This window comes from Lonchura striata, chromosome 8, assembly GCF_046129695.1.
Source record: "Lonchura striata isolate bLonStr1 chromosome 8, bLonStr1.mat, whole genome shotgun sequence".
Taxonomy (NCBI): Eukaryota; Metazoa; Chordata; class Aves; order Passeriformes; family Estrildidae; genus Lonchura; species Lonchura striata.
In genome coordinates this window covers 15,917,470-15,935,436 of record NC_134610.1, presented here as the reverse complement: position 1 = coordinate 15,935,436, position 17,967 = coordinate 15,917,470, and the positions used below count along the sequence as shown (strand labels likewise).

Here is a 17,967-nt window from a genome sequence, read left to right as displayed (position 1 = left end):
TCCTAAACACGGCTGTGGCATCATCCAATCCAGCCCTGCATGTGAGCAGTGCCCTGGATCAGCTATTAATAGCAGCTCCCCTCTCCCCTTTTGAGGGCTGGTGGGAGTCCAGGGTACATCCCACTCTCTTTTCTTGAACAGATCCTGAAAGCAGTAACCATTTGTGGCTTCCCTGGCCAGCATGTCTTTCCTTGGCCTCCAGCATGTTCTATTTTCTGTGCTGTTTACTGTTCTTCTGTGGGCTGTCAGGTTTCCACGCTGGGGAAAGGCTTGTAAATGGGGGGGGGTGGGCAGTGAGTCTGACAGAGTGGCTACGGGAAGGCAGGGATGGAGGAGCACAGACATGGCCTTTATCACAGCCTAGGGGATGTGTGGCTCATAAATCCAACCCAGGCAGATAGGGGATAAATCATCCCAGCTGGGACACTGGTGGTTACCCATGGTTAGAAATTAACTTTGTGTTGGATGGGTCCCAGGCTGTGGGATGGGAAGGGAAGGCTGCTCTGGGCAGTGTGCCTCCTGCCTGGACAGCCCTGGAGCCAGGCTGCAGGCAGGCAAGGAGATGCCCACTGCCCTGGCCCAGGCAGGCAGAGCTAGTGGGCACAATTAAAGCCAGAGTGATGAAGCAAACAAGCTGGCATGGATACTGTGGATGAACCTGTGCTCTGGGTGATGATGCTGTGGCATTCACTCTGACCTGTCTGGACTTTAGCACTTCGATGAGTGTCTGTAGCCACTGCACTCATCATCATGGGGCTGCAGCACACTGGGCACTAGGACTGGTCTACATGGGAGGGGACAGGGATCCCGGGTGGGAGGGAAGGCAGCAGGGTGTGCTTGCAGGGCAGGAGAAGGTATGTGCTCACAGCAGGACTGTCAATTTCCCCCCTCGTTTTGGCAGAAATGGAAGCCTTATCTGCTATCACAGGGACTTCCAGGCTGGGACAGTCTCTGGCCTGGCTCTGTGCCTCTGAGGGTGGGAGGAGGCAGTGAAGCCCACAGACCCTGTTTCACTTTCCCTCTCTAGCTGCAGTATCCTATCTACAGTATCTGCAGTATCCCTCTATCTATCCTTCTAGTTCCCCTTTCTCCCGTCCCTAGTGTTCCCTTCCCAGCTCCATGAACATCGCCAAACTCTACTATGTGTAGGGCCAGGGCTTCCATGACAGCTTTTCAGGTATGCAACTACAGCACCCCCTTCTTCTGCTCAGGTCAAGTGCCCACAGCAGGGACCATGTCACTCTTGGGAGTCTCAGAGCACCCACTGAGGAGGAAGAGGGGAAGGGGCAAGGGGTGATGAGGACACCCCTCCTGCAGTGGGTCTCCAGGCATCTGGCTCCGCTCACTCCTGGCCAGCTCTCTAATAGCTCCCCAGCTTTCCTTTCTAATGAGGCTCTAATTGGAAGCCGGTTGTGCTTCCCTTCCCTTCCTCTCAGAGCTCTCCAGTCCCAGTGCTGCAGGGTGATTAAGCTGAGGTTTTGGGTTTTTTTAATATGGCAGAATTATTTTGGAAGGGCCAGGATCGTTACATGACGGGCTTCTTGAAAAACCCCAGGCTTCGCCTTTCAGACGAGGCCTTTTCAAGTGGTTTTGCACAGTACACGTCTCTGGGCAGCGACCGTCTCGAACAGTTACTGTTAATTATAGATGCCTCTTTCCCGCTCGCCCATTACTCAAAGGATTTTTGTGTGTTTTAACAGTGTTTTACATCAGCCTGAATAAGACTCTATTCAGTATTTCCAAGAGCTGGAACTTGGGCATCCCCTGCTGTATGTGTTGTGCTCTCCTCCCTGCATCCCTGGGGCCAGGGACCAGGCAGCCAGCATGGGTACAAGCCTTCCTCCCACTGCCCAGCCAGTGCATGCCCTGCAGGAGTTGTGCCTGCTGCATGCACACTCTCTAGGCACCCTTCTTTTGGCTATGTATGGCCTTGGGTCTGCATGCTCAGCTCCTTGGGCCATCTCCTGAATCCACACTCCATCCTCTTTACATCCTGAGCTCCACTGCCTGCTGGTGCACGCTCGGCCACACCATGTGCCCACATCAGTGTCGTTCTCTTTGCCCAAGGGTTCAGAGTCAGTAATGGCCTCAGGCACAATGGTTCCATCCTGGTCTCCTTGGGATGTGCAGGGTTGTCTTTTCCTTGCTGAGTTCCAGGCCAGTGTGTTCCCCTTGCATTAACACTGTAGCCTAGGCTGTTCCCCATGTCCTTCTTCATTGCCCAGCTATTCAACAGCAGCTTATTGCACTATTGTCCTTGACAATGCTCTTACCTACCATGCCATCTCATTTGTACCCTCTGCCTGCAAAAGCCACCATTTATTCCAGCTTGCCTCCTGTGTTTTACCTTAGGTGTAAAGGTAAGGCTGTGAGAAGAGCTTGCATCTTCTCCTGTGACAGCCAAGCTTGTTTAGCCATCCTTCTTACGGAAACATCTCATCCTAAGTATTTTCCTATTCCCACTGCAATCCCCAGATGCTCAGCTGGGCATACTGGTTCCTTCAGAGAGCTCTGGTGGGTTTGAGAGGGATGATGTGCCTTCTCTCCAGCTGCAGGTTACTGGTGTTTCTGCTCCTGAAGCATTTCCAGATGAAGAACTGAGCTCTGGTTCCCCATCTCTCCCTTGAGAGATGGGAATCCCCCCAGGCTGTGTTGAGCACTCCACAGAGGGGGCACAGACTTTTGGGCAGAGCCACCTGCCCAAATGCTGGGCAGCTAGGCTTGGCAGTGGGTGCCCCTGCCACGCAGTGAAGCTTTGGTCAGTGCAGAAATCTAGAAGGGTTGGAAGATAAGGAGCAGCACCTGGACTGTTCTGCTGACCAGTTTCACAAGGCCAGAGGTGACGAGCTTCCCCTGTGTCCTCTGTGAGCTGCTGGCTGCTCCCCCAAGAAACCATAAGTTGGAGGGAAAAAGTGGAACCTCATGCCACCATCCATCCTCCTAAAGGCATGAGTGGGGACTGGGGACAGTGGAGGGGCACAGTGTCATTGCTCGGGGAGAACCCCATTTAGGGAAGGGGGGATGCACCTTGTTTGGGCACCTCTGCAGCCCTTACCTCCTCCACCTCAGCATACAGGGCACTGTGGTCAGGCCCATTTATAAAGCTGGTAAATATATTGGCAGAGTTTGTGTCCCCTCCAAAGGTCAATATTTGTGCAGAGTTTAATTTTAACTTAACAAGCAGTTGTTTGCAGAGGCTGCCCTGTTTGTGTGTGTATGTGTGGTGTGTGTGTGTGTGTGTGTGTGTGTGCGTGCTTCCCCACTGATCGATGCCCGTGGCTCGGGGTGTGAGTGGCTCGGGTGTGTGCACTGACTCACTGGGGTGCAGAGGGGGTCGGTGACATTCCCGCTCCCGGAGATGTTCCGGATACAGGGGCAGCACTATGTGGTCCAGAAGATAAGGTCCAGGGTCTGTGGCTGAGTCTATAAAGGCAACCCACAAACCTCTCCAGGAGGTGACAGTGGGCAACATGTGCCCTGCAAGGCTCCAAACAGCAGCCAGCAGGGACAGTGGCTTTCCCAGCCTGTTCTGACTGGTACCCTGGGCTTGCTACAGGCAGCCCTGCAACCGCAGTCCCCAGCCTTGCCCCTGCTGAACCCGCGTGGCTTTTGTGGCTCTCATCCATGTTCTGGCAACATGGGTCTCCCAGCTGAGCACATCGTTCAGGCTAGTTCCAAGGCTCTTCCAGTGTCACTGCCCATGGGGTTTCATACCCACTGTCCACTCTCCCACCCCACCAGATAAGGCAAACCTGCATCCCACATGCACCTGCAACACTTCCCTGAGGCTGGTGGCTCCTCTTTGGGAGGTCCAGACCTGAAGTGCTTTGCGCTGGCAGGGAAGAGGGGAGAAGTTATGGCCTGGTCTGTGCCCAGACCCCCAAGGCTTCTGTTTCTGCTATACCCAAAGCTCCTCTAGCTGAAACCCCAGGCTGTGCTTTACCCAGAGGCAGGTACCCTGTCTGGGCTTGGGGACAGGCTGTGCCACTCATTCACTCCATAGCATCTCATCCCTTGTCATAGACACTGGCATCTCTCAGGTACCTGCGGTGCATCCTGGCAGTCTGGGGCAGGTCAACAAGTTGGATCCAATACTTCCCCCCAGCTCATCTTGCTCACAGTACAGAATGTGTTGTCTGTGGGAAAATGGGAGAATAACAGTGGGAACAGCTCTGGATGGCAGGAGTTTTTCCAGCAGCCTAGAGGCAGGAAGGAGGGGGGTGCAGCTCGGGGAGAGAGGGAGGACAGAGCCCACCATCCCCGCAGAGCGGCTGCCGAGGCTCCGTGTTTTGCAGCCTGCCTTGTGGGCGCTGAGGTTTGGTTTCCTTCTCTCTGCTCTTTTCCTCTTCCTCGCCAGGCCCCGGGGCTGCTGACTGACCTCAAAGGGAAAAGCAGGCTCTGAGGGACAGCAGCAGGGATGGGCAGGGGTAAACACGGGGCTGGGGCTGGCCAGGCAGTGGGTGATGGAGGTGAAGTCATGCCGTGACGTCAGCCCTGCGGCTTTGGGGACAGCCGTGGTTATGCTGCTCAAGGAGGGGCAGCTGTTTTTCTGCAGCTCTGCCGCTTGCTCCTGGTGCCCGTCTAACTTATAAACTTTAATGGCCAGTTTAAATGGTTCCTGCCATGGGCACCTTGTTGCCAGATTTAGGTTTTTAATTTGGAAACTTTCCCTTCTGTGGTCAGAGGAGGAAGGACTTGGGTCCGCTCAGGGCCAGTCATCAGGACACGCGGGTGCCAAAGAGACAGCCCAAAAGGACCGTGCTGTCGTCACTGGTGTCGGGACAGGGCTGGCCACGCATGGGGCAGACAGGCTGGAGGAGCCCCCTGGTCCCCTCCTGCTGCCCACATATTGGTGGAATAAATTTAGCTCCTCCTCCGCCGCTGGCTGGGGGACCACCGTCAGCTGCCACCTGCTCCTGATCATCACAGTCCTACCCCCAGCCCCAGGGCTCACCACAGCTCTGGGCTGTGTGGGCAGCATTCTCATCCTGCAGCCCTCAGGAGACACTGGGGGCCCACAGACCTCAGCTCCCAGGGGCGAGCGTTGGGCTACAGCCACGTTTGCTTCTGCAGGTGCCAGCAGAGCTGGGGTTAGACACAGAGCCGGGGTTAGCCAGAGCTGGGGTTAGGTACAGAGATGGGATTGTGCTCAGAGTAATGCCTGGAGGTACTGCTTGGCAGGAGGATAGGATGCAGGGCCAGCACTACGGGAGACACTGAGGGCATGGCACTGCTGCTCTTCTTCCTCTTCCTCATGTCTCACCTTCCCTGAAGCCCTTCGATAGCCCCTGCGAGGTGTGGATTAGCAGAATCACATTTCCCTACCGCAAACTCAGCTTGCCTCTGCCTGCAGAGACTGAAGAAACCCTTGCAATGCCCAGGAGTTGTTGGGTGCTGGGACACAGGGTGAGACCTAACCGGCCTATAAGCTTGATGGAGCCTCCCCACCATTTTTCCTCCCAGCTCTGGTGGGAGCGGGGGCATCTTAACCCCCCCAGCTGCTGCCACCTGGGGTTACTAATAGTGGGGTTCCAAGGAGTGACCATGGCTTGGCTGGGTCTCTCCTTGTCACAGACTGGTGTGGCAGGGCTTGTCCATACGTTCGTGCTGTACAGGCTGGTTGTCTGAGAGCACTGCACGAGGGCTGGTCCTTCCAGCCCGTGCTGATGTGTCCATGGTGTGATGGGCTGGATCAGAGCCAACCCTGGAACATCTTACCTACTAGGAGGGTCCAGGACTGTGCTGGGGGTCTGGGGAGCTGAATAGCAGACAAGATAGCTGGCTTGGCAAAAGTCTGCACCCTAGGGGTTGAACTTCCCCAGGGTGGGCACCCAGAGCATTATAAATAGCACATGAAGGCAGAGGAGCAGAGGAGTGGCCCTGGTTTACCAGCACTTTCATACCATGGCTTTCAAGTGGTTCCCCTGCCTCTTCCCCATGAGCCAGTGGCACATCTGGGCCTCCAGTGCTGTGCCACGTGCTCTGCGGCCACTGGAGCTGGTGCCGCGTGCCAGCCCTGGAGCAGCCCTGCCTTTGCCAGCCCTGTAATTGATTCCTGCTCTCCTGCATGGGTGGAGGCTGCAGATGTGTACCCTGGTAGGAGGCGGTGGGCTGTGGGCACTATCTGCAGGAGCCAGCATGGGCAGAGTGAGGAGCAGCCCAGTCCTCGCCTTGACTCTGATGCCAACTTGAAGAACTGCCTTTTGAGCTTCCAGGTGTTTGAAGAGGTTCTCTGCCAACCTCAGTTCCTGGAGCAGGGCATTTGAGGGAGCCCTGTTACCCCACTTTGGGGCTGCTGGAGGAGCTCGGGTACTATTTGAGATGATGGCAGCTGATGTCAATTCCTGGTGGGTCTATAGAGGTCCCTTGTTATTCCCCCGAGCCTGCAGACAGACCTGGCCGTGGTGATGGCAGGGGTTTAAGTTAAGGAGGATTTTGTAGCCTGGCACCATGTAGGAGACAATATATTTGAGCATGTTATGAATAAGGTTGAAGATAGATCAGTTTTTAGACTGGAAGGTGATGGTGTTCCAGGAGAGAGGGACTGCAAACAGATGAGATTTTACATGAACACAGGGCAGCTGGAATCACATATCCTTGCTACCTTGTTTTCCAGTGTTGCTGCTGACAGTGCTGAATGGAAGAAAACTCCTAGAAAAATAGGGATGAAAATGATGAGGCTTTTAAAAAACACTGTATTTAGCAAAAGGGCATGGTTTTGCTGAGCAGCAGATGGCAAGGGGTGGGTGAGCCCTTCTGAGCAAGGCAAGCATGAATGGAGACAGTGAGGTGATGAGTGGGCAGGGGGATGGAAAAAGAAGCAGTTGTCAGAGCTGAGGAGGTCTTTGCTCCTCACTGCCCAAGGAGGAGTGGTGAAGCTCTGAGCATCTCTCCCAAAACAGGCTGGGATCCCTGCCTTAGAAACTGAGCAACTTGGGCTGCAGTGGCTGAGCCTGGCGGGACAGAGATGGAAGAGGCTGCAGCAACAAGGAGAAATCTCCTTACCCAGGTGGAGTGGCACAGCATAGGGCAGGGTTGGGGCCACAGCTCCCAGCTCACCAGCCCTCTGTGCCCCCCCAGGTAACACCACAGGGACCCTGCCCCTCTCTCCAAGGGCTGAAAGGGCGAAGGTGCCCTGACAGAGTGTTTTATTCACAGCAGGTGCCTGAAATCCAACCGTGGTGGTGCAGTAATCCCTCCCCTCACCTGGAGATGAACCCAGCTTGAGAGACATGGCTGTGCAGGGTCAGGCCCTGCGGGTGCTGGGATTGCCCCTGCCATAACCAGAGCGTGTCCCTGGCAGGCTGACGGGCCGGTCCTGCCGTGGGAGACAGGCGCGTAATGCCTGATTTCACAGCACTGCCATGCTCTGTTTGCTTGTGGCAATGATCTCTCCTGCTCTGTCCAACTCCAGCCTTTGGCCAAACCCCAAGCTGCAGCTCTGTCAGCTGGGATTAGGTACAAGATTTGGACTAAAACATCTTTGCTCTTGGCTGGGGCAATGACAGAGGGGGGAAAGGTCAGCCTGCCATCTCTGGAGATGGAGCTCCTGCCCTGCCACCAACCCATGTTTAGCATTCCCCAGAGTTGCCTTCACCCTCGCAGCCAGCACTGGGGTTTTGCAAGCCCCACACAGAAGAGGAGGAGGAAGGCAGAGATTTCCCCATCTCTCTGATGCTGAGGTTGACCATGAGATGGGCGTAAGTCCCTGGGCTGTCTGGAACAAATCAAGGGAATGCTTGTAAAGGAGAGAGGAACAGGAGTGGTCCATGCAGAAGGAGTCTCCCATTTGCTGTGTGCTCCCAAAGTGCTCCTTGCTGTGTCCAGCTTGTTCCAGCAAAGCCTTGTCTGAGAGGAGGAGCTATGGAGCAGCAGACCCCTGTCCTCGATGCCTCCAAGAACAGGACTGGGGGTGCTTTGGCAGCAGATAAGCAGTGATGCCCTGCGGGATGGCTGGCAGCCTAGAGCAGGTAGTGCTAGGGGTGGTGGAGCAGGATCTGTGGCACCCTGCCAAATCCAGCTTTGGCGTTACAGGAGCACTCTATCTGTGTCTCACTATTGCATAGTGCTGAGCCCAAGCCGAGGCTTCTTATCACCTCATGGCGAGGTGCACAGCCCTGAGCAGCCCTCCCTGTCCCTGCAATCTTGCCCTCTCTCAAAGTGCTGCTTCCTCCTTGTCTCACTGGGCCCTGGCTTTGTTGGCTGAGCTTGCTTAGCTTTGACAAAGTTTATAGCGCTGGAATGCAGAATGGCTGCTGGCCTCCCTCCAGCCTAAACATCCCCGCCCCACAGTGCGACAGGCGCTGATAAGGGGCAGTGCCACAGCGGGCAGGTATCTCGTGCCCAGCCCGCGACCTTACAGCCACACGACCTTGAAGGTTGTCATTTGTCTCAACGCGTGTGCGCGTGCATGCGAGCTGCCTCCCATCCCCAAGAAATGTTCTCCACATCCCTGGTTTTCTCTCCAGGCCAAACCCACATGCACGTTGCCCAAAACCGACTCCGAACAGACTCCTTTGATGAGCAGGGCTTAAATATATATTTGGCATTCCAGCGGCAGCGTGCCGAGCATGGCCAAGGGTGTGAAAGTGTTTGCTTGACAAACTCCGGGGGCTCTCGCCTCTCTGCTGGCTCTAGGGATTTGCAGGAGAGAAATATCAAGGAATTTTTCACCTCTCTGTTTTGTTTTGTGTTTTTATTTTGTTTTCCTTCTGCGAGTGCATTTTTAGCTCTGGTGAAAAGTGCCTGATTGACAGTCATAGAGACTGAGTCCCCTGTCTTTGCCGACACAGGGACAGCAGGAGCAAACATGGGAGAGGAAACAGCCCTGAGAGCCTTGCACTAAATGTGGGAGCTCCCATCTCCTTTCCACTGTCCCTGTCCCCTCCATGAGTCCAGTGCTGTCAGGGACCGATTTGGGTACCAGCAGGATGGAGATGCCCCACATCCTAGAAGTCCCAGGCTGTGGTCTTCTCAGAGCTGGCTCTTTTGCAAAGACCCTCTCTCTCTCTGCTGAGGGCAGTGGGTTCCAGTCGCCACTCAGAGAGCCCCAGCACCACATTGTGGAGACACCCGTGCCCATTGCTGCACTGAAGACTTCCCCACGTGCTGTGGCACCAGCTTGGGGTACTTTCTGCTCTCCAGGCACTTTGAGGTCGCAGAGGGTCTTGTCACCTTGTGCCTGTGGGTGGGGAGATGGAGCAAGTGGAGCAGAAGAGGGTCTCCATGGGAAAGTTGCAGATGGACAGGCTGGTTGCTTGCAGCCTCCTAAAATGATGCATAGGAGGTGCTGGGGGCATGAAGTCAAAACCCTGAGCTTCACTTGCCATTTGGCTCCTTCTGGGCTGCAGCCTGTGATGGGGCAGGAAAAGCAGCTCCATCACCAATTTCCATGTGACACAGGATCCATAGAGGGGCTGGGATATGCAGAGCAGACCAATGTACAGAGCTGCAACCCTGGGCTTGGATGTAAGCCCAGACATGTATCCTGCAGGGGGAGGAGGAGGAGGAGGAGGAGGAAGGCAAATCTTCCTCATTAGTCCAGCCACTGCATCCCGCACCTATGGAGAATGGGGAGGGGAGCCCTGGGCAGTGGATTTGGTTTCAGGGCCCATGTCTGCAATGCCTGCCAGAGTAGACTGAGAACCTGGCTGACTCCTGGGGAGGGGGCTGAGGGGGCTGCATCTGTGTGTTCCCAGCTGTCCCCAGTGTAATCCTTTATGAAAGAGAACCCTCTGCCCTGCTGCATCCCCATTGTCAGGTCACAGTGCTGCCTGACCCTAAATCACCTGCCACTCCCAGCCTGATGGATCACCATGGAAAAAGGGGTGCTGCCCCCCATAGCGGCAGAGGGAAAGGGTCTGGGGTCTGTGGGGCATAGGTTCAGACTCTGGAGGCTGCAGAGCAGAGGTTAGGGTGTTGGTAGTCTATGGGGAGAGGCTTGGTGCCCAGGGACTGCAGGGCAGAGGTTGGTACCATTTTTCAGAGGGATTGAGCTGCTGTGAATTACAGCTACTGAGAAGGGGATATGAGGGATTGTAGAGCAGGGTTTCGGATCCTGGGGGGCCATGAGTTTGGGGGCAAACTGTGTCCCTGGGGCAAGGGCAGGCTTGGCTTGGGCTCCTCGAGGTTTCCTTCCTGGCCCACTGAAGAATCACTGGCTTGTCTGAAGGATCATTGACCTGTGGATTTCCTGGGCAGCAAGTCCCTTTCATGTGGCCGCTTGCAAACTCTCATGACATCACCACGGGCTGCTCCTCCTGGAGACAAACCCAGTGCTTTTTAGGGTTTTGCCTTCCCTCCCTCCCCAGCCTGTGTGTTTTGGCCAGGGGGGACCCGGCGGATCACGTCCAAGAGCAGCCACTCTGGCAGGGAGATGGTGCACAGGGCTGGGGGGCAGGGAGAGGGCAGTGTGTGTCCCGTCCCCCCCCCCCCCCTCGGACTGAATAAACATGGGCTGGCCAGGGATGGAGGGGGCTTTTCCAGCCTGGACCACACCCCGGGGGGCTATTTTTCGCCATGAATGAAAGGGCTGTGTGCTCACAAGGCAGGCTGGCCTCCTGCCGCCGCTGCTGTGCATGGAGAGCTCTCTTGACACTCAATCCTGGTGCCTGGCTGGGGACCAACATCTGCACTGAGCACAGCTGGGCACTGCCCGTGGGACACCTGGGTACATGGAACAGCTGGGCACTGCCTGGGGGGACACCTGGGCACCTGGCACAGCTGGGCACTGCCTGTGGGACATCTGGGCACCTGGTACCAACTGGGCACATCCTGGCTGGAGTGATGCCAGCAGGCTGCCATGCCTGGGAAACATGGTCTGGGTCTGTCACAGAGGAAAGGGAAGTGATGGTGACTCAGTGGCTGTGCCAGCAGCAGTGCCAGGGCTGCTGGGGCATGTTGGACCCAACCCTACTGGGGCCATGTGCCTGGGGACCTGCCTGAGGCAGCTCAGCAGTAAGCCCTGCTGCCCCTCTGCCCCACACAGAAATGCTTCCTGCTGCAGTTTCGGGTGACAATGGGGCAGCATCCCCAGGGGCTGCCCCAGTGGCTGCACCTGTGCTTAAGAGGAACTGCAAAGCCACAAGGGTGGAGCAGCTGCCTTCTGATCAACCTTGGTCCTAAACACACCCAGATTCTCCCTAAAAGCCCCTAATCCCGCCTGGCTCAGCACCAGCTTCCTCTCTGGGCCCTGTTAGCTCAGCTAATCCCTTGTGTGCCAGGTTTAGGGATGTTCTGCATGCAGTATTTCCACGGTTGCTCCCCTGTCATCCCCAGATTTTGTTTCTCAAGGAGTATGAGGGCTGCTTTGCCCATTCTCAGCTCTGACCCACACTCCTGCTGCCTCTGCCAGCCTCAGTGCCCCACAGGTCCCAGGGGACCCATGAGTGCTTGTGCCCATGAATGAGTGGCCTGTCCTCTCTGGGTGGAGCTGAGGTACTGGATCCCACCCATCACTGTTCCTTATCGCCACACAGCATCCTTGTGATTCACCAGGTGTGGCTCCCTTTCCATCATCCCACTTTGCAGGAAGTTTCCTGGCCAGCCCCCCATGAGCTCTGTGCAATAATAACAAGCTGGGATGAGCTGGCTGGCCTTCCTGAGCAACCCTACAATAACAGACCAGTGCAGTGTGTCCAGCTTTCCTGAGCAGACAATAATAAACCCGCATGAGCTGGCACACTTTGCGGAGGAACCCTACAATAATAAGCCTGGATGATACATCCATATTCACCGAGTCAGCCTAAAATAACAGGGCAGTGTGAGCCACCCAACTTCCTCACAGATAAGTGGGGTCCCTGAGCTGTCTCTCTGGGAGAGGAGGTATACTGGCCACCAGATCTCCATGTCTTCTGCTCTTGACCCTGGAGAAGGCAGCCTGTGTCAGTGATGGGTCAGGTTGGTGGAGGTGAAGGCCATAGGTACTATCAGCCTGTGACTCTGCCTTCCTGGTAGCAAATCCTCGCTTAGTCCTGGCAAGCTGGGACCTGCTAAACTTCACGGCATTCTCCTTGTCCATCTCCCTTGCCAAACTGGCACCCAGGACCAGCTTCCCCAAAGGCTCTCCTGCTATTACCTCATGGGCTGCTGGAGAGTGGGACAAATGCCCATGGTCAAAGTGGAGCTGGGAGTGCCACCAGCAGCTGCCACCAGACCCTGTGCAGCAAGGCCCAGGGTCTTCCAGCATTGCTAGGCAATACTACTGCTGGACACAACTCTTTTTCAGAGAGTTTGTTGGCACTTGGGCAGGGGCAGGGCTTGGATGCCCATGGGTTTGCTTGGCAGCATGGCAGGAGGGCTTCTTTCCAAATGGGTTGGGGAAGGGACAGCCCACTGGGGCTGGAACCACTCGCCCCCCACCAGGGTCTCTGCCAAGCCCCAGGCTACTCCTGGTGGGTTAATCCTCACATGACTGGGGAAGAGATGCTGCAGCCTCCTGCCCTACCTCTGCTCTGCGGCTGACCCTCCTTTCCGTGGGATTTGTCCCTGTTGGATTGCAGGAGCGAGTGGTCAGGGCAGATGTAGAACCCCGCGGCATCCCTGCACGGGGGGAACCAGCATCCCGGCCGGCGTGGCGGCGGCACAATGCAGAGCCCCCGCTGCCACCACGCCCCTCAGCTCAGTGTCTGCGAGAAAGGCTGTAACCCAAGCCACAAAAACAGCACAAGGGGAAAAGAAAAGGGTATTGAGCGGCGGGGCTGCTGCGGTCGCCGGCCAGCATAGACTGCTGGTTGTTAAGCGAGTGCCTCGCTTGCAAAGGCTGCCTTGATGAAGTGTGAGACAGCACTTACGGAGGGACGCGGGCAGGCATTCTCGCTCCATCTTCCGCTCACAGTGCCGCTCTTTATGTGCCTGACATTTGCTCGCTGGAAAGGCCCCTGTAGTCAGGGGGAAAGGAAAACATTGCAGGCAGCAGGGCCAGAACGGTGCTGGGGGAGTGCTGTGCCATGCCGGGCTGGACTGGGCTGGGCCGAGCTGGGATGCTCCTCTGGCCCGGCCTCACCACCCGCTCTTCCCCGGGGTGACCCCTTCACCTCTCAGCAGCTCTCCGGCTGCCTTCCCCTGCCGGCACTGCCGCTTCCTGCCAGGTGTGCTCAGCCTGGCTGCCTGCCTGTGAAGCCCTGGCCATCCTGCCCCTGCCTGCTCCAGGGGCGGGCTGGCAGCACCACCAGCTCTCCTAGCTGCTGTGCTCCTGCTGCTGCTGCTGCTGCTGCTGCTGCTGATGATGATGATGATGATGATTGTCCCCTGGGAATGTATGACAGGGGATGGAGACAATGGCAGTGTGAGCTCAGACCTGGTCCTTTAGCCACCTGCTTCTGGGGTATGCAGTGTCCCAAAGAGTGCTGCAGGCTTGGGGGGTTGCAGATAGATGTAAGGGCTGGAGGAGCTGGGAAAGGGCATCAGTGGTCAGTGTAGGGCACCTCAGGGTGCCTCGGGGTGGCTCTGTCCCCAGGGAGAGGGTCAGTGCCCCATAAGGAAGTTGGGGCAGGAGACTGGGCTGATGTGGCCTGCTTCATCCCAGGGAATAAGCATCCCCTTTCCCTGCCCTTGAAACCAGATAGAAGGGGACAGTTCAACCCTCTACATCTATTTTTTTGCAGACAGATCCTCTGCTGCTGGCAGAGGATGGGTGAGCATCTATTTGGATCCCAGAGTGGGCCGTTCCCTAGCCTGACTAACATTGGCATAGCCATGGGCAGAGATGTCCAGCACAGATCCAGCAAGCCATTCCAGCCCCATTCCCAGGAGAATGCACAAAGCTGGTGACAGGGGGCAAGTGCCAAAGGCAGCCTGTGAATGCACCAGCCATGGAGCCCTTCCCCTGCCCACCACCGACTGCCACAGCAGCACCAGACTTCATCCATGCCAGTGTGGCAGCAGCCATCCCCGGTGCCAGAGAGCCAGTCTGCCATTCCTGGTCTGTCACTCCACCACGCTGCTTCCATGGAGCCCACTGGTGGGGGCAGCCTGGGGAAGCCATCCTCCCCCTTGGCACACACCCCTTGGCTCCAGCCCCGGCAGGAATTATTAAGTGTGCCCCTGTGGAGCATGTGCTGAGGCTGGCCACGGGAATGTGGGCAGATCTGACATACAAGCCACAGCAGCCAGGCTATAATTTCCAAACAGGCCCCATTCGCTCTGTTTTCCAGTTAAAAATATATTAAAAAATAGGAATGTGGGATTTGTAGTGAAGAATGTTGGTAACCGCTTCGAATGTCTGGTGTGATAATGAAAGGGTCAGTCCCCAGCTTTGAGCGTGACCGATTTAGACTCTGGTGCTTGGCAGTGGTGCGGGGGCCCAACGTGATCCAGCCTGCCTGCACACCCATCCTGGGCCAGGGAAAGGTGATGCTTCTGTGCTGGTGGCATGGTGCTGTGCTGGGTGATGTGCCCCTTCTGCTCATACTCTCAAGAGACCATCCAAATTGCTGTCCCTTTTGGCCCCCTGAGACGGGATAGGTCTAGGCAGGGTGTGGGGAAATGCAGAATGCCTTGGAGATAGATTTTGTTCCCTGCTGCATCTCTGCACTGGGGCTGCATCTCAGCCCTATAGCAGAGCCCACTGGGTTGGGGGTCACTGAGCGGGGCTGCAGCCCAGCTCCCCCTGAGCTGCCCCTCCACGCCGTGGGGCCGTCAGTGAGCACGACTTGCTCTCGGTGTGAGGCCAGCACCTGCCCCCCTTTGGTGGGCATGCTGCTCCCCCCTCACCCCAAGTCACAGTTCAGGGTGTGCTGCGGAGCCTCCCGTGCCGCTACCGCAGCCTTGAGTCCCTCCTGATACTGGGGCATCCCACTTGGCCTTGTGGCCAGGTAGTCATAACAGGCCAGACAAGCCCTGCCAGCTCCCGCGGCATCGCTCCCTGGTGAGCCGTGTGGACAGCCCAGCCAGCACTCCCCCAGCTGCCCGTGTGGCTCCCCGCACCTCAGACATCATGTTTATCCTGGAGATGGGTAATCAGGGAAAAACAAGTCACCAGAGGCCAGGGCTGATGCTGCAGTGGGGACAAGCTGTCTGCAGCAGGGTTCAGCTTAGGAATGGAGCAGTGGGGCAAGGAGGAAGGGGAAAATCAGCTGTAGCCAGGGCTTGTCCCCCATCCAGCCCTTTAGGGGACACTTCGTTGTCCCTCTCAGCCTTCGGGGCCATCAGGTGGCCGGTGGCTGGCACAGCATGCTCTGCTCCCTGCTGAGTCATAGCTTTGCAGGGAAACGCTTCCAGCTCTGGTTATAACCCATTTCCCTCCGGGGCTGTGAAGTGCAGCCTCCCAGTCCCGCCGCGGGCCAGCTCCGGCCACCCCATGGCCCTGAGCCCGCGGGCTCCAGCCGCCGGGAAGGGCAGCGGCAGGAAGTGGCTGCTGACTCCCAAATTCCACCCTGGGCTTGCTGGAGCTGAGCCCTTCCCGCAGGCGTGGGCAGCAGGTGCCCTGCACCTGCAGACCCCTGTTCCACCCCAGATGCCCAATCCCCCTGGTGGCGCTGGGCACTCTGCTTCCAGTGCCTCCCCAAGGTGCCACATCAGTGGGGGTGTGCGTGCTGCTTTTGGGGACTCTGGGTGGCTGCAAGGATGGTTTGTCCCATGCCCAGGTTATCCCGGGGACACTGTGCTGGCTCTGGGCAGCTGGGGCTGAGCACTGAGTGAGCAGCTGCCCAGCCCAGATCCTTGATTGAATGCTGTGAAGCGGAGCAGCCTGAGCAGCCCTGGGGCTCGGGGCACATCTCAGGTGCCATCCTGAATGGGTTGGAGCAGAGGGGATTGGGCAGCACCCCGCACCTGGATGCACAGCCTGCCCCATTGCCCTGGCATTCCCCAGAGCCGTTGTGGCAGGGAGAGGGGATGAGCACCCTCGCAGTGGCACGCAGAGCTGGCTGGCTCTGCAGGGGACTCTCCTGCCCTCCTGGGGCACTGACCCACGCAGCGCTATCTAGCACACTTTGCTCACTTCACTGCCATTCCTGACTTTCCTGGGAGCTGCTGTTTGCTTTTCTCTGAATTATGACTCCAGCTTGTGCCTTTGATCTGGGCTGTGTTGGCCACCCGTGACCAGGCCCTCTTCTGCCTTTGAAGTGCAGTCACCTTCCCAGCCTCGGATGCTGCTTTTGCAACTTTGGGTGCAGCCCTGGCTCTGGGGTGAGACCTGCAGGGCGAGAGAATCCTTGGGGTGCCTGAGGTGCTCAGCATTCCCTCCTCCTCTCTGGGACCCTGTGATGAGCCAGCACAGCTAACAACTCGGAGGCTGGGCAGTGAGGCACTGAGAGGTGTGCTTGCCCAGTACCAAGCAGTCCCAGGGATGCTGGTGGGATGCTGGCAGAAGAGCATTGCTCCCTCCGGTGGCAGTGGGCAGGGACAGAGGAGGTGACCCATATAGCAGCTGGTAAAAAGCAGATGCATTTCCTATTGCCAAAGAGCCTTTCATGAGTGTGACTTCAGCAGAAGAGATGAGACCTGCATGGAAAGTGTCTGTCTGGGCACCAGCCATCCCATCTTGGCATCAGCCCTATCCTGCCACCCTGTCTGGCAGGCAGCAGTGAGGAGTGCTCAGCCTACCTATACTGCCATTGGGAAGCTGGGATCAGGCTTTGGACTCTGTCCTTGAGTGGGTCTGAGTGTCCCCATCCCCTCCCCACTTTTGTGGCCCAGAGAGGATCCTACCTTATCTGTTACACTTTGTTCTCCTGCTGTCTGGGTGTGGAGCAGGGCAGAGATTAGTGTGTTCAGACCTTTGACACACACACACACACACACACACACACACACACACACACACACACCCACACAATCAGCCATGCGTGCACCCACAGCCACGCTCATGTGCACACTGCTGCACACATGGTCCCTATGCACGTCATCATGGCACATTCACCTGCACTTGTAGGCCCACGTTGTGCCCCACACACCCCCTGCTGCACCTCCTCCCAGGCACATACCCTTTTCCCTTTCCCTGTGCATGTTTGTTTGAGCACTCTGAGCTATGTTATGTTCCCAGTGGAGTGTGGCACTTCCCCAGCCTGCCAAGATCTCTCATGTGCATCAGCATGGCCCATCAGGAAAGGTGGCATCCCACTGGCAAGGGGTGCAGGCAGGAGGAGGGGGGCTTCCCGTGTCAAGTCTGGAGGGAATAAAAGTGCATGCAGGAAGGCAGGAGCTGTTCTGTCAGACTGGAAGTAAACCTGGGCATCCCTTATCTCACTGTCACATCATTTTCACTTTCTGTGGGGCCACCAGAGATGCCTTGTGCTGGAGGCTGTGGTGGCAGGCAGGGACTACCTGTTCCTATCTCTTATTAGGTCATGGCCCTGCCCAAGGCTCACTGTCCGTATTCCCAAGCTGCAGCCCGTGCTGCTCCAGGCAGGGAAGCCACAGCCCTTTCACAGCGATCTTATCTCCAGCATTTCATGAATGACCCCAAAGCCTCTGCAGTCTGCCTCTCAATGGGAAGGCAACCCACTGTCCAGAGCAGGTGTGGGGGGGTGTGCACATGTCTGTGTGTCTGTCTGTCTGTCTGTCTGTGTGCGCGCAGCTGGGAGCAGCCGCATCCCACCAGTGCCAGAGCTGCCTGTTCCCACAAAGCCTGCTGCAGTCCTGGGGTGAAACAGATGCAGACTGACAGGCAGAGGGGGGCACAGCCCTTCTCTGCCCCACAGCAGCACTGTGGCAGGGTGACCTGGCAGGTGATTTCCTGGTAGGGTGATGGTGCCTCTACTTTCTCCCACAGACCCTGCCCCGGATCTGCAGTGCGGGAGAAGGGCAGGCGTTTGCCTCTGCTCTGCAGCAGCTCTACACTGCAGTGACACAGCAGGAGGTCAAGCAGGCTCGGAAGCCGCATTGCTCTGGTGAGGAGCTCCTTGGCTGTGGCGTGGGGACCATGTGATGCAGCTGTCCCCTCGACTGCTGAGCCCTATATCCAGGGGTAAGGGAAGTGTGGCCCAGGGTGCAGCTCATCCCATGCAACAATCTCTCCCTTTGCTT

At 57.1% G+C, this 17,967-nt stretch overlaps 1 protein-coding gene across 1 annotated transcript in view; it reads left to right on the top strand.

Annotated features, from left to right (window-relative positions):
- NHEJ1 (non-homologous end joining factor 1) overlaps positions 1-17,967 on the top strand; it is a 42,341-nt gene that overhangs the window by 23,450 nt on the left and 924 nt on the right. Inside the window, exon 6 of the mRNA XM_021526246.3 lies at positions 17,714-17,831. Within this exon, the coding sequence (XP_021381921.3) occupies positions 17,714-17,831 (118 nt within the window). The remainder of the gene's footprint in view (positions 1-17,713; positions 17,832-17,967) is intronic.